Here is a 22536-nt window from a genome sequence, read left to right as displayed (position 1 = left end):
TTGGGGCTTACTTTCTTCCCCCTTTTGGGCATCCAGAAGAAAACTATTTTTAGTGCCTAGTGATGGAGACGTGGGCCGCCTGGCTTTCACCGGGCCAGAGGCGGGCGGGTCTGAGCCGGGACAGTGACTTCTGGTAGAGTCCTTGCTGAGAGCTGGAGCCCCGAGGCATGCCACTTTGTGCTGCCCTGCTCGCTCCCCTTTATTTCTGGCCGGACAAATCTAGCCGAGGACAGCAGTGAGTGACCCTCTGTGGCCCCGGGACCCCGGCCCAGGGTGGTGCCCAACTCCTGGGGGCTGAGCAGATTACAGTATCCTCGCTTCTCCTGTGTCACCAGCCCGTCTGACTTTCCAGGTGACTCAGAAGAGGAAGACATGGGGCTCCTGGAGGTCAGCGTTACGGACATCAAGCCCCCAGCCCCGGAGCTGGGCCCCATGCCCGATGGCCTGAGCCCTCAGCAGGTCTGTGTGCAGAGCTGGTTGGTGGGGGCCTTCAGGGGGAGGGGTGGTCAGGGGCCCCGTGAGGCTGGGTCTTGAAGGGAAGGTGTCGAGCGGGGGCTCCTGGTGGAGCCTTAGCTTCTTGTCTCACCAGCTACACAGCCTTCCAGACTGGACCCCGCAGGTGCCATGCCGTTGTCCCAGGGCGGTGGGCCCCCAAGCCTTTGGAGTGCTTGCTTCCCAGGCCTGGGGGACCAGAGCATTCTCGCTTAACCGCTTCACATGGAGGTGTTGTTCGCAGGAAGGGGCTGCCGTGATGGGAGAGTTGAGGGGCATTAAGCTCATCCAGCTCAGGGGGACGTGGAGGGGCCAGCCTGCCCTCTGTCCATGGGCTTCTCCCAGGCACTGGGGGCCTTGGGCGATGCCTCCCTTCCCCCTCAGTGTCACCCTGGGACCGAGACCGGGTGACCTTGCTCTAGGTCTCAGTCAGGGGCACGTTGTCACGTTGGCTGTCCCAGCTATGAAACGGGGAGAGACCCCCAGCCTTCTCTGGGTGTGGGGACGCTGAGCAAGTCGTGTCGGGGCAGCAAGTGCCAAGAAGGGGTTTGCCCCCCTTGGGGCTGGCAGAAAATCCTGATGTTTGGCCTCTTTAGAAAACCAGGGAGATGACCTGCGGCCACACCTCGTGTCTCAGGAGTCCGTCTGCCTGCTTCCTTCATGTCTGTTACCCCTGCCTCGGGCCCTGAGGTGGTGATGCTCGCCACCGGGCAGCAAGCCCCTGTCAGAGCATTCGGAGCCGGACTCACGATCCTGGGCTCCTCTCCCTGGCGCTGGCCGGGCCTCTCTCCTCAGGAGACTCCTGGGTCCTGCTCAAGCAATGTTCATTACTCCTCACCACTGGCTCTCAGCCGAGGCGATTTTACCCCCCAGGGCAGTTGGCCACATTTGGTGACATTTATGGTTGTCCCAGCTGGAGGTGTCCTTGGAACCTAGCGGGTAGGGGCCAGGGATGCGGCTCAGTGTCCTACAGCACATTGGCCAGGCCCCGCAACTGAGAATCACCTGGCCCCAGGTGTCAGGGTGCTGAGGTCGGGAACTCGGCTCTGGGACTAGCTCGGGCCCCTGGGAATCGTAGACAATGCATCCAGCCATGGGGTTGTGTGGGCCGTGGTCGGGCCCGGGGCCTGTGGGACTTGTTGAGAAGGGTGTGCCAGAGGCAGAGTGGAGGTGTCCCAGAGGAGCAGGGGAGATGGCGGCGTTGGGGACCTGGATCGCTGCTCAGGATGGCTGTTGGGGCACTACGAGGGTTGGTCCCCCTCCCAGCCACGGACCAAGGTGGCCGGGCTCCCGCTTCAGACACCTGTCCACGACACCTTCCATGAGCTCTGGCCTGGCTTTGGGGCACAGTTGGGTCACCCGGGAAGCTCTAAAAACTTCAGGACCCGGGTGGTGCCCCGTACTGCCTCCATCAGACTATCAGGGCTGGTGGCTGGGGGACAGTAGTTTCAAAGACAGCCGAGTGTGCCGCCGCCCCTGCCGGCTCGGTGCTGCTGACCAGGGGAGGTCTGTTGGACTGGGGCTGGTCAGGCTGCGCCCGAGTGTGTGTGGACTTGGGCTGAGGAGAGAAGGGGCCAGAAGGAGGGGGCGGGATGTTCGGCCTGCAGTGGAGCCCCCTTGGGGGGGGGTGCGAGGGCACCCTGTGGCCTGCCTGTGGGAGATGGATTGGTGGGGGGTGGGGCCTGCAAGGCGTGGGAGCTGAGATCTCTCTTCCATCTAAGAATCTCCTACTCGAGTTGCCCGGGGAGGGGCCCGCCTGACCCCGTGCAGGGGAGGTGGTGATTCCCTACACCTGGATGTCTGCGGGCAGAGGTGTGGCGGGGCGCTTGGGCCGCAGCACCCGCACCCCCACCTGCAGTCTGGGCTCTGCAGGGAAATGGACACCCGCAGCTCACAGTGCTCCCCGGGGTGGGCTCTGGCACTGAGGCTCCTCTTCCCGGCACGCCGGGCCCGGCGCTGTCCTCGCTCAGCCCGTGGGGCGGCAGGTGCAGGCGCTGACCACGTTGTCTGGCCGAGCAGGTGGTCCGGAGGCACATCCTGGGCTCCATCGTGCAGAGCGAAGGCAGCTACGTGGAGTCTTTGAAGCGGGTGCTCCAGGTACGACTCCAGGGGCCTCTGGGGAGACAGCAGGGAGGACCCCAGAGGGACACTTTGTGATGAATGTTGGGGACAGTTTTAAGGGGAAGGGGCCACAGAACACCACTTTTGTGGGGACAGCAGAAATTCCTGACACCTCAGTGTTCACAGGGGTTCTGCATTTTGGATACAAAGTTGGGGGTCTGTGAAGGGAGGCGTGTCCTGTAGGGCGGAGGGTGCCGTGCCTTCCTTGCCCCTCTAGGAGCCCCAGGCAGGGTGTGTCTCCCAGCCTCCTGGGGCCACCCCGAGACTGGAGCAGGTGTACCCTCTCTCTGGCTGTCAGGATGCCTGCTGTCACTGTGTCAACTCTGGTGCCAACCTGGTCTGGGGTGGGCACTCCTGACGTGCTGAACCCTCTGGGATGCTGTGGCCTTGGGAGAGGCCAATAGGGAGGCCATTTCTGGGGTTGGGGGTGTTCGTCACACCCTTCTCCTCCCCTCCTGAGTTCACATCCACAGAAGGGGAGCCAGGCGTCAGGCAGGGAGATGTGGAAATATCACCGTGTTCCTGATCAGCGGGTTGGGGGGTGGCTCTGGGTCTAGGGGCCACGGGAGCGAGCTGGGACATCACTGCCACCTCTCCATTTGGGGGACTGGCTCAGTCATAGGCAGAGCTGGATAGGGCCAGCTGGGGCCTCAGGGCCTTGCCTCCATGGGGCTCCGTGTGGGCGTCTTCCTCCCACCCCCGCTTCACACCCAAGTCCAGGGGTAGGTGTGGGTTGTGGGCAGACAAAGAGGGGCTAGACATGTTACATCCATGGAGATCCTTCCAGAAGGACGAGGAGTGAGGAAGGTCTGCCTGTGGCCTGCCGAGTCCTGTAGGGGCTTTGTCCAGGTTGCCCACGGGGCAGGTGGGGGGAGGGGCCACGGCGGGCTCCGGGGCGCTGACCGCCCGGGCCTTGCAGGACTACCGCAACCCCCTGATGGAGATGGAGCCGAAGGTGCTGAGCGCCCGCAAGTGCCAGGCGGTGTTCTTCCGCGTGAAGGAGATCCTGCACTGCCACTCCATGTTCCAGATAGCCCTGTCCTCCCGCGTGGCTGAGTGGGATGCCACCGAGAAGATTGGGGACCTCTTTGTGGCTTCGGTATGTATCCCCAAACTCTCAGGTGCAAACTGCAGCCCTGACCTGGGTGCCATCCGGGCCGGCTTCCTGCCACCACCTGGTCACCTCTCCAAGCCGGCAGGGGCCGGGGGTCGCAGGGCCTGGGTCTGCCTGGTCCCAGAAGGGGTGGGCTTGTCACCTTCCAGTAGGTCCTTGGAGGTGTCCGAGGCTGTGGTGCCAGTGAAGCCTGCTCGCTGTCCTGGCCCTGCCTAGTGGCAGCCCCTGCAGGAGGCCAGACACAGTGGGCAGCCACCCAGCCGGTCTGTAGCTTCCCTACTGAGTGCTTGTGGGGTGCCCAAGGTCAGCCCTGCTGGCGCAGACCGTGGCCTTGGCCCCCAGAGGATGCTGCGGGGCATTGGGCGAGCGCACTGGACTGCGCTCCGGGAGGCCTGCCTGGGTCCTAGCTCGGTTTTGTCACCTAGGGCAGCTCCAGGCTCTCTCTGGGTTCAGGTCCACAGCTGAGGGGGGCTCTTGTGAGCCCCAGAGTCATTCATGGAGTGTGAGGGGGGTCAAGTCGGGGGAGCTCCACTTTGATCTGTTGTAGATCATTGGGTTTTTCTAAAAGAAAAAAAAATTGTTATTTTGAAAATCCCAGCGCTCAACAGATCTGATGCCCTGGGCGGTGTGGACAGAGTCTGGGGGCAGGAGTGCCGTCCTCAGGGCTGGAGGGCCAGGGTGTGGTGAGGAAGGGCATGTGGTGAGGGGTGTCAGGCGTGTCCCCACCCCCCTTCTCCTCCCTTCGCCTTTCAGGGCTGCCCTGCTGGGGGCGGGGGAGGGTCCTTGGTCTCTTGGCACCACCTCTTCCTCCCTGGGACCACGGGCATCTCTCCATCTCTCGGAGCCTGGTTTCCTCCTCTCAGTGGGGTGACAGGTTTTCCTGACCTCAAGGCTGGTTGTGAGCATCCAGGTAGCCAGTACCAAGGGCAGGGGTGCTCGCCATCCTTTCCCTCACGTCGCGGTGACCCTCCCTCACTGCCCCCGTCTCCGTCCCAGTTCTCCAAGTCCATGGTGCTAGATGTGTACAGTGACTACGTGAACAACTTCACCAATGCCATGTCCATCATCAAGAAGGCCTGTCTCACCAAGCCCGCCTTCCTCGAGTTCCTCAAGGTGGGCCAGCGGGGGCCCAGGGCGCCTCTCAGTGGGTTTCTTGGGAGGGAGAGGGCACACTGGGACCCAACCTTGGGGGTCGCATCATTGCTGTGGCCTGGGTACCTCCCCTCTTTCCTTTGGGACAGCCCCAGTGCCATGGGAAGAAAATCAGTCCCTCTTGCCCCCCAGGAGGAGGGTGATAATGAGTTAGAGGGTCTGTCAGCAGCTTGGGAAGCTGGAGTTGGGCCAGGTGGAAGGGGGGGGCGGTCTCCCGGTTATGGTGTTAGTCCAGAGGCCTTAGCCTGACTGCTCCAGCCTCCCAGGACTGGGGGGCTATGTGGGGGGATCCCGTGGCGACAGAGAGCCCTGGCTGCGGAACCAGGGACCCCCGGGCTCTTCTCTCAGGCCCAAGGCTGAGCAGGGTCCTGGACCCTGGGTGGTGGTGGGGAGAGCCCAGGATGGGCGGCGTCTGCCCTCTTGGACGCTTGCACCCCCTGCAGATGGGGTGGGGGGCGGAGGGGGGTCGGTGAATGAGTCTACCTGCTCTCCCAACAGCGGCGACAGGTGTGCAGCTCGGACCGCGTCACGCTCTACGGGCTGATGGTGAAGCCCATCCAGAGGTTCCCACAGTTCATCCTCCTGCTTCAGGTACCGCTTGGGACTGGCCTCCGGGGACCTGCAGGGCGTGGCCTGGGCGGGCGAGCCTCCTGGGGGAGCGGCTTCTCATCTGTCATCCACAGCCCATCCGTCTGCTGTGGATGGTGGGCAGGACGTCGAGCCCGCAGTCCCCTCTTTCTCTGCTCCTGGAGTGGTACTGATCATGTCAGACAGCTTATTGTCGACCTCCCCGGCATGGAGGGCTGGGTGACTGGTGGTGGCGGGAGCCCCAGTTGCAGGAAGGGAATGAAGGCACATGGGCTCCCAGGGCCTCGGGGGTCCTGGCAGCGGGGAGATGCTCAGTAAGTGAGCTGACTTTGGCCACTTCAGGCCCCTAGAGAGAGCATTAGTTCCCTCACAGGGCCCTGAGAGCTTGGGACACCTCCCCTGCTTGCTGAGGGCCCTTAGTTGGGGTGAGCCTTCTGCCCCCGAGCTGGGCAGGGGGGCTGCCAGGCCGCGGACCCCCGCAATACTTTCCTCTCTGTCCTCAGAGCTGCCAGCTGCAGGAGCTGCAGGACTTTCATCTCAGCGAACTGCTGATCAATGAATTAGAGATTGAGCCACATATGTATTTTATTCTTTCATTCATTAGCTATTTCTTGAGGCCTTGCTATGTGTCAGGTACAGCTGTCTTGGCCAAAAGCAGGACACCTTCAGCCCCAGTCTCTGCAGGAGGTGGGAGGGTCCCCGGCCAGGGGAGGGTCTGCTGGGGCGGGGTTCTCAGCCCTGGCTCTCTCGGGGTCCTGGCAGGACATGCTGAAGAACACCCCCAGGGGCCACCCGGACAGGCTGTCCCTGCAGCTTGCCCTCACGGAGCTGGAGACGCTGGCCGAGAAGCTCAATGAGCAGAAACGGCTGGCCGACCAGGTGGCAGAGATCCAGCAGCTGACCAAGAGCGTCAGTGACCGCAGCAGCCTCAACAAGGTGAGTGCCAGGGTCCCCCCATCTGCTCGGAGAGCCTTTACCTGCTCTGAGGCCTTTAACACCTCTGGCAGGGCCTCCTCCCATCGGCCGCCCACTAGGTGGCAGTGTTCTCTGAGGGAGGGGAGTCCTTGTTTCTCTCTGAGCCCATGGACCTTAACCAGATTAGAGTCTACACTGCACCCCCTGCATTCATTATTATCCATGTTATTTTAGGATAAAAGCTGGTTTTGTCCACCAGTGTCATTGCCAGGAAAGACACCAGAAATGACCGTCTAGCTTCATGCATATACAAGCAGGCTCTGGGGTCAGAATCTGGGTTTGAATCCAGATTTTGCCAGTGGTGCTCACTGTGTGGCCTCCGGGGAATCACCCAACCTCTCTGAACCTCACTTGCTCCCTCTGAAAGGAGGAGAACTCAGTGGTGCCAAACCCCAGGGCTGCTGTGAGGCGAACAGAGTCCTTAAGATAAGGTGGCTGTTGTTGTTACTAGCGTTATTTGTAAAGAAGAAAGAGGAAAAATCCATGCCATGTTTTGGGGTTGCAACTCAGGAACATTCTAGTAAAAAAAAAACAACAACAAAACTTGGAAAGCTTTCAGATGAGTCCGTATAGAACCTTGTGTTTTCAGAACACAAAGCCAGTACTGAAAAGCGTCGTGCCCTCGAGTCATCTGTTGGTGCACGTGAAGTGAGGCGCCAGAAGCCGCACCCAGACCCGGGAGGCCCTGCACCCTGGGCTGCCCCATTTTCACCCGCTGGAGGGTAGAGGTTGGTGGGGATGACTCAGGGTGAGGCAACCGCATCTCAGGGCACAGAGGCAGGGACACTGACTGTTTTTGGGGGCAGAGACGTTTGTGGTGTCATCACGGGGAGGTGTTCAAATCTTTCGGGGAAAAACTGGGAGTCTCCTGGGCCTCAAAAGCAGAAGTAAGGCCAGTGACAAAGGCCAGTGAGATTTCAGCTACACGGGGTAGAACTTTCTGATAGTGCAGGAAGCTTTGCGCAGAGGACAACAGCCCTGTCCAGGTGGCCTGCACTTCACAGCGTGTGACACTAACCTATGCTGTCATTTTTTATCACTGCCGCATGCCTGCGAAGCCTGGACGGGAGAGTCTGACATCTTTATTCCCCCCCCCAAATATTTTATTTATTTATTTGTCCGAGAGAGAGAAAGAGGGAATAAGCAGGGGGAGCAGCAGGCAGAGGGAGAGGGAGAAGCAGGCTTCCTGCTGAGCAGGGAGCCCGATGTGGGGCTCGATCCCGGGACCCTGAGACCATGACCTGAGCCGAAGGCAAAGGCTTACCGGACTGAGTCACCCGTGCCCCTAGGGACCCTGCATGTGAAGAGTCTTCTTCCTCAGCCTACCTTCAGGCTGTACACGTGCTTTTAGGCCCGCACACTATTTTTAAGAAGATGGAATCCGTTGCCATCACTTAAAAATGGAAAGCTGGGGGCGCCCGGGTGGCTCAGTGTGTTAAAGCCTCTGCCTTCGGCTCGGGTCATGATCTCAGGGTCCTGGGATCGAGCCCCGTATCGGGCTCTCTGCTCAGCGGGGAACCTGCTTCCTCCTCTCTCTCTGCCTGCCTCTCTGCCTACCTGTGATCTCTCTCTCTGTCAAATAAATAAATAAAAATATTTTAAAAAAAATGGAAACCTGTCCCATAAGATCTAGACTGGTAGGTCTTCTCAAAGCATTGGAAGAGCCAGCCCGCCTTCCTGCAGGCCACTGGCCACCTGAGAAGCAGCTGCCCAGGCCCTCTCAGTCCCCAATCCCTCCCCGCCTCCAGGCAGGACTCCCTAACCAGCCCCATGCCAGACCTCTCTGTCGGAATGTCTCTAGAAAAACAGACTTCAGGCCAGCCCGGCAGCTGCGCTGGTATCTGAGGGTCTCTGCACTTGGGAGGTGTCCTCTTCTATCCCCTCCCTGGGTCCCCTTCACTGTAACCGAGAGGGTTTCACCGGGGCCGGAGCCGGGGGAAGCCAGGCAGGCGGAGGTTCTCTGTGGCACCTGCTCGGGGCAGACCGACTATTCTCTTTGGCGCTGCCCCCCCCCCCCCCCAGGGACCCGGGCAGTAAGGGGCTGTGGTCACTGGCTGGAGGTCAGGAAGACCTATTTGGTGTTGGGCAAGGAACCGGAAGCCCTGGGCCTCAGTTTCTCCACATGTCCCATGGGAGGCGTTTTCAAGACATGTGGGATGCGGTTGTGGCTGTGATGGGGCTGCACACTGTGTGTACCCCTGGCCAGGGCCCCCCTTGGGCAATCTCGGCCGGTTCTGAGACCAGTCCGGTGATGTTCCTCTTGCCGTCTGTCACCCAGGGAAAAGCGGAATTGAAACCGGGTGCGCCCCAAACAGAACCCTGCCGGCTGTTTCAAAATGTGCCTGCTCAGGACTCTCCAGGGGAGTGTTTGTGCAATATCCGGCTTCTCCCCCCCCCCCCCCCGCTTTTATCTGCCTACGGGGCAGGGGCATGATTGCCAGCAGCCCAGGGGACTTCCAGGTTTTAGGTCATGGCACACGTGGCAGTCTTTAGCGGAGCCTGCTGTCTTCAGGGTTCCAGCCTTGTCTCCAGGAGCTGGCGTCAGCTTGCTGGTGGAGGGGGTGGTGGAGGGGAGCCCACCCTTAGCCGTGATGAGAGGCCCCCCAAGGGACCCTGAGTCATTGTTGTGTTAGGGGCCGCGGGGCCTCCCAGACCCCCGTCACACCCAACTGGCCGCCCGGTGCTGGTGACAGTGCACACGCCTGGCTGTGTCCCGTGCCACTGCTTGGCAAGCCACTTTACCTCTGGGATCTTGGCTTCCTCCTCTGGGGATGGGGATGGCCTCAGGGGCTGCGGAGCTGTTTAAACGGGAAGTGGGATCCTCAGTGCCCAGTGCAGTGCCCGGCAGGCAGTGAGCAGTTCAGGCCTTTGTAGCAATCTGGGACACATGGTTCTAGGGAGAATGACAGGGCCGTCTCTCCCGGGGGGAGGCTTAGGGTAATCTGCCCTTTCCCAGCAGGGGTGAGGAGGGAGAAGAGGATGACTCTTGTCATCAGAGTCATGGGTTTTGGAAATGAATTTTGCTGAATGTTTTTCTCCTCTCTGGAAAAAAAAAAGTCCCTCTCAGTAAAAAATTGTTTTCCCAGTAGGTCCCTGAGTGGGCTGGTGGTCCCGGTGCTGGCAGGGGCTCCTTGGGGTCCAGTCCGAGATTGGCAAACGCCTGCTCAGATGCCTGAGGCTTGAAGGTTTTTAGCCTCTTTGAGGGTCACCTCATTGACGGGGAGATCAGTGCCGGCCCCCTCATGTGGCGAGGCTGGCGGACTGTTCAATTCAGGGTGCAGGGCTGGGACCTCTTCCGGGCCGAGGTCTCCCTGAGCGAGGCCACACCTCTTCATGGCAAAGACCATCGCAGACAGCACGGCTGTTGGGACAGCAGTGTCCCCGTCAATGGAGTACGCACGGGCAGAGCCAGGCCGTTGAACACAGGACCAGTGCCGTCGTGCAGGGCGGGCGCTCAGCAGGGCCCCACACTAGGTGTCGTGTTCTGCTGCTGTCACTGTCCTAAAATCCTTAATAACATTTGAACGAGGGCCGCATTTTCATCTTGCACCGGGCTCTGAACATGGTGTCGCCAGGCCTGGTGGTGCGTTACTGTGGTGATCTGAGTGGTGGCTCCCCGCCCCGCTTGACAGCTGGGGAAGCTGGGCTGCGGGCAGGCGAAGTGACCTGCCAGAGGGCTGTGTAGCTGGTGTGCGGGGAGCCAGGGTGCAAGCAGGTGTCTGCGACTTCAGAGTTTGTGTCGCTGGTGGCGGCCACTGTGGAGAGGGGCGTCCGGGGCTGGCGCATCTGAGAACGGGTGCTGGCCTTGGGCCAGCAGTCAGAGACCCCGGTGTGTGGTCCTCTGGCCTCCTCCCTGGTGCCTCTCCCCACTCACCACCTTCTCCTCCGCCTCTCCCGGCCACCGTCTCTTCTGCGCGCAGCGAGAGGATTCTGCCTCTTGGGCGTGGTGATGTCTGCATGGCAGCGGGCGCGTTGCTGGTGTTCACTCTGCTCTGTCTCCCTCCCGCAGCTCTTGACCTCGGGTCAACGGCAGCTGCTCCTGTGTGAGACGCTGACAGAGACCGTGTACGGTGACCGCGGGCAGCTGATCAAGTCCAAGGAGCGCAGGGTCTTCCTGCTCAACGACATGCTGGTCTGTGCCAACATCAATTTCAAGTAAGTGGGCCTGGGCCGTAGCTCCGCTGTAGAGACCCCCCCCTGCCCCGCCCCGTAGTGTCCCAGTTGCTAGACTGGCCTCTCTGCGAGGGGGTCCCGCGAGGGGCTCGGTTTGGGTTTCAGATATTCCGGCTTCCTCTCCCATCCCTCTTGGCCTGCTCTGTCCCTATTCCCCTGAGCATCTGGAGTGGTTGTCCGAGGCCACCCTTGGCCTTTGGGCCAGCAGCTGTCCATCTTGCAGAGTGGTCTGTTCTAGAACTCTGCTGTTGGTCACTGAATAGCTTCCCGGGTTTCAACCACCCTGGGATTCAAGAGATTTTGCCACCACTGCCCCGGGCACTGTCTCCCCCATGGAGCCTGGCCTCCTGTCTGAGACTGAGGTGGTGGAAATGCCCGGAGCTGGGCTTCCAGGCTGTGCCTGAAAGAACTAGAAGCTGGATGGGGTGAGGGCCGTTGTGCCCCCAGCTTGCATCAGGCCTCCAGAGGTCTTTTACTGGGGCTCACACAGGGAGTTCACGCAAAGACTGAGACATTTTTGACTTCTCTTGAAAATTTGAAGAGCCAGCATTCCAGGCCCACCTTGCCCAGGGCCACATGGCCCTGTCACTGGGTCACACGGCCTCCTTGCTGGGTCTCATGCCCTGCCAGCTTCTTGGTCCCCACCTGGCACCATTCACTCACTTGTGTCCCCTGCTTGAGCCTGTGCCCAAGGGATTGTGCCAGATGCACTCTGGCTGGGGCCATTCCGGCTGGGGCTCTTGGCCCCTTGAGTGGAGGAGAATCCACTCCCGGTAGCTGACAGAGCTTTAAAAATCCTTGCGGAAATACCGATACAAAGACGGTAACTGCGATCCAAAGGGGCGTTACCTGTGCCTCTCGGCTGGAGCCCCTGATGTTGGCTCCGCACCCAGAATTGGCTGGGGCAGGCATGGCCACGGAGCAGATTTGGGGACAGTCCCTGCGGCTGTGGCTCAGGCACCCAGAGCAGGGCTGTCCGGGGACTCCCAGGCTCACTCACCCTCCATCCACCCATCCGTCCGTCAATCCATCAGACTTACTGGGATCTACCTTTCTGCCAGTTCACAGGTCTGGAGGAGACCTGGGGCTGGTAGGGGACTCAGGGGAAGAAGCTTCTGTCCCCGCTCACTGTGGTGGTGCTTAAGGCTCACTCATTCCCTCCCTCCCTGACTCCAGCGCAGTCATTTTTCAGGCACTCTCTCTGAAGAACACCTGCTCTGCCCCCTACTGCTCAGGGCCTAGCCTGGTGTGAGCGGGGCAGGGCGGGCTGGCGGCCCACGTTGTGGGGAGGGGGTGGGAGGGATCAGCTTAGGTGACTTTGGTGTGAGTCACGCACGTGACCTGTCCGCACGTCAGTGTCCTTGTCTGGATTAATACAGGCTTCCTAGCAGGGCTGTGACTGGAGGCCAGTGGCCAGCTCGGGGAGAAGGCCTTCCTGTGGTCCCCGATGTACATGCCTGGCCCAGCCCCGTGGCTAGCCTCCACTGGTCTCAGCCTTCTAGAAATCACTCAATAACAGGAATGACCTTCCTTTCCATTTTGTCTTTTTCCTCAGGCCTGCCAACAACAGGTATGGGTTTGGGGGCTCGGGGCCCCGGGGCATGTGATTCTGGATCTGGGCTGGGGCCTGGGCACCCCGGGGCTTCTGCCTCATCCATGGCTCCCTGCTCCTCCCAGCTTGGTTTGGGCCCGAGGTCTTGTGCTTGTGCGGCGAGGGTGCCTGGCTGAGTTGGCGTGCTGAGGAGCGTGCTCTGGGCTGGCCCTGGGCCTGGGCTGCTGCGGGCTCTCCAGGGCCGCCTCCTGTCTGTCCTGGCAGGGGCCAGCTGGAGATCAGCAGCCTGGTGCCCCTGGGGCCCAAGTACGTGGTGAAGTGGAACACGGCGCTGCCCCAGGTGCAGGTGGTGGAGGTGGGCCAGGAGAGCGGCTCCTACGACAAGGACAACGTGCTCATCCAGCATGCGGGTGCCAAGAAGGCCTCTGCTGTGGGCCAGGCCCAAAGTGAGTACCCGGCCTGTGGCTGCCTGTGGGACACCTGCCCAGGCCTCTGGGCCCTGTGTGTGAGCCCCGGACCAATGGGCCCCCTGGCCGAGAGGCTTCGGCCGGTTTGCAGCGCCACCCTACACACAGTGCACCCAGACCCCCAGCTGCTCGTGCGCATTCCGGAGTCACACCTCCATCCCGTGCACAGGACACTGTCCCTGCCCCCCCACCCCTACACCCCCCTGCACCTGTGTGCCCACACATGTGCCTACATGAGCGTACATGCGTGATGCGTGCCTACACGAGTGCACACACATGATGCCTTTGAGTTCCGGAGAGGATCTTGTGTCCGTGCTTGACCATCGCCTGCCCCTATGGGACCTCAGCAGATAGCCCTCCTCTCTGTGCCTTAGTTCCCCACTCTGTGCAGTGAGGGGCCCAGATGACACTCCCCTAGGCTCCTCGACCCTCAGGGCCCAGGTTCAGGGCTGTCTGGCTCCGACTTTTTGGGCACGAGAGGAATGAGAATTCAGAGGGAGGGCATGGGTAGCCTCTCGGCTGTGTGCCTCTGTCCATCTCCGTGGTGGCCGTCACCAGCGCGCCCAGTCCGGCGCCGGAGGCTCCTGGCTGCAGTCTTTCCCCGCATCTTTGCCCCCTTCCTCTCCGTCTTCCACCCAAATGCTGATCAGGTCTGTGCGTCACTCTCCACCCCGAAACCCACCCATGGCTTCTCCTTGCCCTCAGGGTAAAGTCCCAGGTCCTCACTGGCACCCACACACTCCTGCTGGGGGTGCCCACCTGCCCCGCCCTCCCCTGCGTGGCCACAACCGCCTCTCGGTTCCTGGGGGGCAGAGCCCCTCCTGCCCCAGGGCCTTCTCCCAGCCTCCGCCCTTCTGCGGACACTTCTGCTGTCCTACTTCAGTCTTGTTTGCCTTTACTCAGCTTAGCTTAGAGGACACCTCTGCAGGGAAGCCTTTCCTGATTCCTTCGGACTGGGCCAGGCCCCCTGTCCTGAGCCCTCAAGGCCCGGTTCTGTGGTCACCTTCCCTGGTGATGGTTTGGCGGCAGCCCTCCCCTGGGGCCTGGTGGGCAGGGGGTGTTGACCGCTGTTTGTTGAGTGAATGAAGGGAAGACCCAAGCCGCAGGGCTGCAGGGAGGGGCTGGGCTGGAGGCCCCTTCCACAGGCGCTGGCGCCCCTGCCCACCGACCTGGCTCTGTCTAGAGTCTGACCTGGGACGGTGCCTCTCTGGGCTGCGGGCAATTCTGGCAGTAGAGCGGGAGGGATCGCACCATGCACTGTTGCCCTCGGAGGGCCAGGCTGGCCCGTTGTGCCCACCCCCAGTTGCTGGGCCCCTTCCCCTGGGTCTGTGAGCAGGAAGGGCTATTTCACGGTTTCCAGAAGCGTCCCCCCCACCCCAGTGAAGGGCCTCCTTTGTCCTCCCCAGAGATGCCTTCAGCCCTAGCGTGACCCCACCTTATGGCTACCAGCCACTCTGGGACCCCTCCATCACTGCCGTTTCTCGAATGAGACTACTAGGTGGCCTGACTCCCTTCAAGGGGAAAAGAAAGAATTCTTAATTTTTCTTCTTTTTTTTTAATTTTTAGAAAGGATTTTTTTTAAAGATTTTATTTATTTATTTGACATAGAGATCACAAGTAGGCAGAGAGAGAGGGGGAAGCAGGCTCCCTGCTGAGCAGAGAGCCCGATGTGGGACTCAATCCCAGGACCCTGAGATCATAACCCGAGCTGAAGGCAGAGGCTTAACCCACTGAGCCACCCAGGTGCCCTAGAAAGAATTCTTCTAGAATCCTAGTTGGTGTTGAATGATTTTTTAATCACGTTATTCAAGTATGTGCAAAGACAAGACTAGGTCTGAGAAAGTTCTGATGCTTCTATCCCTCGGACAACCATAAAACCAAAACAGAATCAGAAGTGGGATCACCGTGAAGTCACAACACAGCACGATTCAAATTAACGGCATTTAATGTGGTGGATGACGTTGTTTTGCGGGAACCCAGTTGCTCACGCCATGGCTGTGGACCTCTTCGGGGGCAGGTTCTCTCGGCCTCTGGACCCCTCCCTTAGGGTGCCCTATGGTGACCAGAGCTGCCCAGCAGCTTGCCCACTAGGCTCACTGCAGAGTTGGTCTTTGCTCTTCTGGTGTGAGGCATCACTTCCCTGCCAGGCCCCTCACTCCCTGCTCGTTACTCGGAGACCATCCAGGTGCTCCTTACTCATGACCAGAGTCCGCTGGGGCCCTGACCCTGTGCAGCAAAACATGGCCTGAAAGTCACCACATCCAGGGGACCCAGGAAGTACATCTGTTTTTCACACGGTCCTCTAGATGAAAACCCCAAGTAGGCCCTCCCCCCGGGGTTCCGTAAGACCCCAGCTCGAGAGACCGGGGCCTAGAGAATACAGCCCAAAGTCCCTAGCATGGCATTCAAGGACTTCCTCTCCTGGCCTCCTGCTCCTTCCTGCTTTGTCTCTTGCTGCTTGTCTCCTGGGCCCCCAGCACCACATCTGTATCATCCCCAGAGATCCGGGCACCCTCACTGTCCTCTTGGTCTGATATCTTTCCTCCTAGTGCCTTTCTTCAGTTGTGGTTGTTAATTGCTGCTCCTCTCCCCCCTCACCTAGGTCATAAGTTCTCTAAGAACAGGGATCCTGGGGTACCTGGGTGGCTCAGTGGGCTAAGCCACTGCCTTTGGCTCAGATCATGATCTCAGGATCCTGGGATCAAGCCCCATATTGGGCTCTTTGCTCAGCGGGAAGCCTGCTTCTCTCTCTCTCTCTGCCTGCCTCTCTGCCTACTTGTGATCTTTCTCTGTCAAATAAATAAATAAAATCTTAAAAAAAAAGAACAGGGATGCTTTCTGTCTTATTTACAGCTATCTAACGCCTGGAATAGAACCTGGCACATAGTAGGTCCTCAGTACATCTGTGAACACCTCGCTGTCTGTGGGCTTCCTCAAACCACAGTCCCTTTGCATATGCTGTATGCTGTTCTCCTTTTATGGCAGCATGCCCACCACACACCTGGCCCTGTGAAGGTTCCTCATTTCTTGCCAGCACAGTTGGTTCTTAGTCTTCTGGCCTCCTGTGACTCTTTGAGTGTGGCCTGGACCCAGATGCTAGACTACCTGTGATTAGATCTGTACCCCCCGCCCACCCCCGCCACATCGACTGGGAACTCCACCAGGGCAAGAGCCTGCCAATGGCTCCTCCTGTGTCTGTAGTGCCATATCTCCAGGGTGACAGGTCTTCCTTTTTGCAGTGAATGGACACTTGGGTCCTAGTTAGCCCCTCCTCCACCCGTGAAGTTGAGTCGGTCTCTTCTCTGCCCAGATAAGGTGTATTTCGGCCCCCCGCGCCTCTTCCAGGAGCTGCAGGACCTGCAGAAAGATCTGGCTGTGGTCGAGCAGATAACCTTCCTCATCAGCACACTGCACGGCACCTACCAGGTACCCAAGCCCGGCCTGGTTCCGTGGGGCTCGGGCTCCTCCCTTGGGCAGTGCCCAGACTCAGCAGGCAGGGTGGGAGAGGGCTCAGGTCTTAGCCCAGGCCCCAGGCATGCTCCTGGTTTCTGAACCCTGCCGGCAGGAGGAGCAGCTACAAGCTAGCTCCCCACTGCTACCTGGACGCCTGGTAGGCGGCCTCTGGTTCAGGGTGAAGCTCCGATGGGGGTTAAGTAGGGTCTGGGTGCGTGGTGATTTTTTGTTCTCTGCACAGTGACCAGTCAGCCTCGCAGCCCCTTCCTGGACCTCACCCCAAGGCTGGAGAGGAAGCTGGCTGGGAGGTTGTATCCCTCTCGAAGGAGGGGAGCCAGGTGGGGTCTGAATGAGGGCTGGGGAGCCTGTCTGGGCCTGCGGCCCAGGGGGCCATCCACCTGCCGTGGCTGAGTCAGGGGTCCCTGTTGAGCTCCCCAGCTCCTCTCCCCCGGGGTCCCCTGAATGCTCTAGGCTCCCATGTGGCTTTGGGCCTTGTGGTGATCTCCCTGGCATCCTCAACCCTAGAACCTGAACATGACCGTGGCTCAAGACTGGTGCTTGGCCCTGCAGAGGCTAATGCGGGTGAAGGAGGAGGAGATCCACTCGGCCAACAAGTGTCGTCTCAGGCTCCTGCTTCCTGGAAAACCTGACAAGTGAGAGGGGGAATGGCCACTGCAGGAGGTGGGGGGACACGGGGAGGGGTCACCCGGAGTTGACCCATTCATCGGTGTGGTCATGGGCGTGGGTGTGTACGCCCTGTGGGCCCTGCCCAGCACGACATTTGGCATGGAGGGGATGCTCATGATCCAATGAATGAATGAATGAATGAATGTCCGGTTCATACCTGGCTTAAGCCCATCCTCTGTTAGGAGACTCAGGACCTAGACGCTCTGCTATTGATTGGTTCCATTTGTGCTGTGACCTTTTTCCTGCAGATGGTACAGAGCCCTGAGACAAGGCCCTGGGTCTCCTCGTGGACCCAGCCTCCCCCCAGCATGGGCCCTGGCCCCAAATGGCGCTTGTGCCCCGTAGACCCTCAGCTGATGTTTGTGGAATTGATGACAGGTAGAGACAGGGAAGGCTAGCTGAATGCCAGTTTGCCGATGAGCGCGGGGAGGCTCCAAGAGTTGGATAGCCCCCATGCCACCGGCCACAGAGTAGGAGGTTGAGCCAGACTCTGACCTGAAGCCTAGGCTGATGCAGCTTGGGGGCTCACAGCCTGGATTTGACCTTGAGGATGGGGGGACGGTGGGGGACAGAGCATTACAGGCACACTGGCTGCAGGTCTGGGAAGGTCGGAGCACCGTTGTTTGAGGCAAGGCCACAAGCCCAGGAGACCAAGATATGAGGCTCCAGGCTGGAGTCTCAGAGGCAGAGGGGCAGGGCTCTGAGCTGGGATCCGGCTGCCAATCCCCTGCCGAGGGGGCCTCATGCAGCCCCTTCCTGCCTCTGCATCCCTTTCTCCCATGGGAGCATCAGTGACACTGGCTCCGCCGGCCTCCCTGGATCCCCCCCTCCCCCACCACCGTGGAGAACAGGCCCCAGAGGACACTGAGGGGCCCACTGCTTCTAGATGAGAGGACAGTAGTGTGACAGCAGTGACCTCTAGCTGCCCAAGCCCATCACAAGCTCATTCATTCACGTGTCCATTCTGCACACATTCGCTGAGCACCCACACCGTGCCCGGCGCTGGGAGCAGGCCCACGGGAGCCCCTCTCTCCTTGCAGAGGCTCCTGGTCGGATGTGTACGTGTGTCTGGTGAGGCCCGTGGAAAGCTGAATGGGGAGCCCTGGAAGGGCCTCTTGAGTCGCTAGGCCCACCCCAAGCCTGGGGGTGGGGGACTGGGCTGGGGAGCATGGCCTGGTGGCTTTGCAGAGAGACCGCCATGGTGGGTGGAGGGACTCTGCCCCCAGGGGACGGAGGCTTGGCTCTGGCCTCGCTGTGATGCTCTGAACGGAGCTGGCGCCACGGCCAGTGCCCGTGGTGGAGGCAACAACCAGGCGCTAGTTCTGGGCACTCATGCTCCTCACCCTCTCGCCGCAGGTCCGGCCGCCCCATCAGCTTCATGGTGGTCTTCATTACCCCCAACCCCCTGAGCAAGATCTCCTGGGTCAACAGGTTGCACTTGGCCAAGATCGGACTCCGTGAGTAAAGCCCTGGGGAGAGTGCCTCAGGGACCAGGGGTGTGGAGCGGGGAGGCTTGGGGTGTGCATGTGTGGGTGCGTGGGGGCAGGGACGCTTCTGAGTTTGAGATAGGCGGTGCCATGGAGGAACACGGGAGCCAGGGTCCTGAGTCCTGAGGCTCTGCCTAGTAACCCTGGACAAGTCACGGCCGCTGTCTGAGCCTCAGTTTCCCTGTCTGTAAAGTGATGGCAGCTGACGATGTCAATGAGCAGTTGTCAGGGCCCTGGGGGGGTTGGTCAGGGCGTGGCTGCTGAGAGGCGTTCTTTCCGTGGGGTGATGTGAATGTTTCAAACGTAGGTAGTGCCGAATATGCTAGAAACCTTGAAGTGAAGACTTTAAAAGGGCGGGGTTTATGGTAACCGAATTCTTTCTCAATCAAACTGTTACCCAAAGGAGAAAACAAAGCCACCGTGCAGGTTAGATTATACTGATTCTCAACCAGGGCCTCTTTGTTACTTTTCTTTTGTCTTGTGCATCCTGTAATGATTACTTAGGTAAATAGGACAATGTTTACAGAGCGCGTCCTATGTGGCCAACGGTTTTCTAAGCATTTTACACATCTCTTTCTTTTCACATTGATGGTAACTCTTGAAGGTAGGTTCTGTTGTGGACCCCCTTGTACAGTGGAGGGCTCTGAGACTCAGAGAGGTGCATTGACTTGCCCGAGCTCACACAGCAGGAAGGGGCAGAGCTGTGCTTCGACCCTGGGCAGTCAGCCCCAGAGCCCATTCGGGACTGCCGTCCCTCTGCCAACCCCCACTGGGAGAGTTTCTGTCTGCAAACCGCAAGTTTGTCTGGTTGTAAGGACTTCATACTTGCCCGTTAGAGCTACTAGTTCCTGTGATGTACCAGAATTCCTGTTTGCTGCTTCTGGCCAATAACGGGGACATTTTTTGTTTCATTGTTGCTGTTTTTTCGGTGTGATCTTATTATAGGTTTTGAGATGTTTCTGGAAAGAAGTGAGGACCTTTGACCCTGGCTTTCATCAATTAAAAAAATAATTATGGAATGAGTCTTTACTGTGATTTTGGGCGTGGGGAAAAGAGCAATGACAAAAACTGAAAGACCCCTGCTCTCAGGGAAGCTCTGATTTATGAGGGGCAGATAGGCATTACATGAGGAGCAAATCAGCAGGGAGAGGTGGGGCCATTAAGGGGACAGAGTTGGGTGACGTGCCTGTCACCGAGCCTGGGGGTCAGGACTGCTATCAGGGAGGGCCCCTGGGAAGGGACATCTAAAGCCAACAGAGATCTGGCAAAGCAGTCTAGGCTTCAGAACAGCAAGTGCAAAGGTCCTGCGGTGGCCAGAGCTGATGAATCGTGGGGAGAGAAGTAGGCAGTTGGAAGGACAGGCAGGTTTTCCAGAAAGCCAGGGCGAGATGTAGGGAACTTTTTCTGAGCATGATGGGCAGCTGTTCCTTGTAGTGGTGAGAGCTGGGCAGCATCTGGTCTGGTTTCCACTTGAGTGGATTGCTCTGCCCGCTGCTCCGAGAGGGCCTGTGGAGGCGGGAGGAAATGGGGAGGAGTTTGTGGCTTTGAAGGAGCCAGGGTCAGAGGCCTTCTTGATCTGGTGCTGACGTGGCACAAGCCTCTGCTGGCTGTTTCCGGGCGGCCAAGAGAGCTGCAGAGGGAGGAGAGAGGATTTTAAGCAGAGACAGCCCCAGCCTTGGCAGCTGACCTCGGGAATGCTAGCCCCAGGGATGGCTGACGTGGTTCCCCTGCTGACCCACGGAGCAGTTCAGTCTCGGGCACGCCAGAGCCCGATTGTACACCTGCTCTAAAGGCAGGTCGGTCTCCAGTTTGAGGCCCAGCTGCTCTGCCGAGTGGGACTTGGCGTTGGAGGGAGTGGAGCTGAGTGGTGTGAGCCTCTCCTTTCTTGGCTGCCTGTGACGCGCTCAGCTGCTTTATCTCCACGCGGGTTTCACTGCAGCAAAAGTTTTAATGGAAGGAGAGTCATTTGAAATCTTATTTGAATGCCTGGGTTCCCCTGGGGCTTGAATAATTTGTTCCTTTTATTTTGCCAGTTTTTTTTTTTTTTTTTAGACCTGCAGTGCTTGGTCGGGTGTGGTGGGGAATAATACGAGCCTGTTGGTAATAGAATATGTTAAAAACATTTATTCACAAAGGATGTGATTCCTTTCATTTTTTTTTTTTTTTGATCTTTCTCTTTTCCTGACTACCACATATGGAGATCATAATCCACTGAACATTGAGGAAAGAGAGGGCTGGACTGGGGGTGCCTCGGATCCAGAATGGGGGGGTCAGTTCTGCCCCTAGGGAGGAAAGGGCAGGGTGCTCTGGGGAATCTAGGGACCAGCCTCACATCCCAGCGGGGCCCCTCCAGTGCCGTGGGGTCAAGGGAAAGGCCTCTGGGAGGTGACTCAGACTAGAGTTCCAGGGGTCCTCTCCCCCTTACATTTGGGGATCTTAGGACCTCGTGAAATGGATCCAGGCTGTCTGGGGTCAGGTTTTGGTTCTGTCCCTTCCCTGCTCTCTGATCTTGGGCAAATGATTTAGCCTTTACATGCCTTTCCCCATCAGAAAGTGGGGATAACGTCTGTGCGCCTCTCATGGGGCTCCTGTGAACATATAGGGAGATGGGCAAGGAAGGCACCTGGGACAGCCAGCACCTGGCCTGTGGAAGAAGCTCCTAGGACGGCAGAGCCTGCATCTCGTGGGCGGGGAAGTGATCCATCTAAGGTTGTATGTGATTCAGTGTGGAACAGGGAGGGGACAGGCCACCCTCCCACCCCTCTGCCAATTAGTCTCCTATTCAGAAAGGCTCCAGGAAAGGCCCCAGAGAAGGAAGAGGCATGGCCGGGAGCTTTCAGCACGCCCTGCCCGTGTCCCCTCACCCGAAGCTCTTCGAGTGCTGTGTTTGTGGCTCTTACACCCCCCGGGTCACTGGAGCCTTTCCCATCACAGCTCTCCATATTTCCTCCTTCCCAGAGGACCTGGACTGGGCAGGCTGCGGGCTGGTCCCAAGCTCACAGGGACACATCCTCGCAGGACGTGGCCTGGCTCCCCTTCTGCCTCTGACTTGGCTATAAGTCCTCCCAGTAACCCCCGTGTTCCTCCTGGTGACGACTGAATGGCGGGTCCTGAGGGTGGCCCAGGCAGCGTGCTGAGCTCATTCTAGTTCTCTTCTCCACTGGCTTTCATCTGGCGTGGACGTGGGCACTGGGACCTGCCCAAGCCCTTAGCCGGCAGTGGTGGATCACCCACCCCAGCTGGGTGACCACGGCCATTCGACTGGCCTTTCCCGGGCACCGGTGTTTGCAAAAGAAGGGTGCCAATGTCCCGCAAGCCCCCATGTCTGTGGCCTTGGCCAGTGGCCTCTCTGTGGCTCTGTGTGTAAGGGGAACTTTGAGGGCAGCCTTGGATTTAGAAAGTAGAGAAGGGTGGCCTAGGAGGCCGCCCTGGAGTATCATAGCAGTGGTGGGAAAGTTGCAGCACCAGGAGTGAGCACAGGGTCTTTGGGAAGCAGGGCGGGGTCGGGGAGCAGGGTGGGGCTGGTGGCTCAGCTCGGTGGAGGGGCGGTGGCCACCCTCAAGACTCTGGTTAGGCAGTCTCCTCAACTCCAGGACAGCAATCTCCCGATGTCTTGAGGGCCTGGCATATACTACTTTCTGCCCCCAGCACTCACAGTGACCCTTGAACGGTTGGAATAATTTCCCGCGTTTTCCGGAGGGGCCAGCAGACTCAGAGAGGTTCAGTGTCTGGCTCTGTGTCACACAGGGGAGGGAGCTGGAGGCTGAGTTGGGATCTGCTGCAGTCAGTGTCCTGCTGCCAATGGGGATGCTCTGAGGGCGCGGAGGTCGGGGGAGTGGAAGGGGCCGTGGCCTCCAGCCCTCGAGCTCCCCCCGCCACCCCACGGGGTGCTGCTGCATTCAGTGGGTGCTGGCAAACAGAGCTGGGCGCTGAATAAGCCCCCACTTAATGTCACCTGGAAACCTCGGCTCTGCCGACGGTGCCGGTGCTTAATGTCACTTATCCCAAGCGGGCTTTCAATTTTCAACTGCAACAGCCTTCTAATTTGGTCTCAGCTGCCGTGGTTTTGTGACAGGAACAATGGCAGTGGCAGATGGGGAGCTACAACTCCATTTTCCTTTAACGCTCCCGATCGCAGGCAGGGAAGGCACCATCTGGAAGGAGAAGGTCAGATCATTAAAAAATATATATCATAATAAATTGCCAGGACTTGATAGGCTGTGGGTATGGGGGGAAGTAGAGGAGAGGGGCTCGGGCGGCATGGTGACGGAGGGG

General features: G+C 59.3%; 1 protein-coding gene across 4 annotated transcripts in view; it reads left to right on the top strand.

Annotated features, from left to right (window-relative positions):
• Positions 1-22536, top strand: part of ARHGEF10L (Rho guanine nucleotide exchange factor 10 like) — a gene marked incomplete at its 5' end in the record, with an annotated part of 139073 nt that overhangs the window by 69388 nt on the left and 47149 nt on the right. For all 4 annotated transcript variants that reach the window (XM_080802028.1, XM_080802026.1, XM_080802027.1 and 1 more), the window contains 12 exons: positions 353-459; positions 2512-2589; positions 3533-3712; positions 4724-4840; positions 5378-5470; positions 6230-6403; positions 10452-10597; positions 12171-12185; positions 12432-12613; positions 15945-16060; positions 16613-16740; positions 18131-18231. In XM_080802028.1, the coding sequence (XP_080658154.1) occupies positions 353-459; positions 2512-2589; positions 3533-3712; positions 4724-4840; positions 5378-5470; positions 6230-6403; positions 10452-10597; positions 12171-12185; positions 12432-12613; positions 15945-16060; positions 16613-16740; positions 18131-18231 (1437 nt within the window). The remainder of the gene's footprint in view (positions 1-352; positions 460-2511; positions 2590-3532; positions 3713-4723; positions 4841-5377; positions 5471-6229; positions 6404-10451; positions 10598-12170; positions 12186-12431; positions 12614-15944; positions 16061-16612; positions 16741-18130; positions 18232-22536) is intronic.

The sequence above is a fragment of the Martes martes genome (genome assembly GCF_963455335.1).
Source record: "Martes martes genome assembly, chromosome: 4".
Lineage (NCBI taxonomy): Eukaryota > Metazoa > Chordata > Mammalia > Carnivora > Mustelidae > Martes > Martes martes.
Note: the sequence above shows the minus strand (reverse complement) of the source record. Positions and strands in the feature narration are given on the sequence as shown.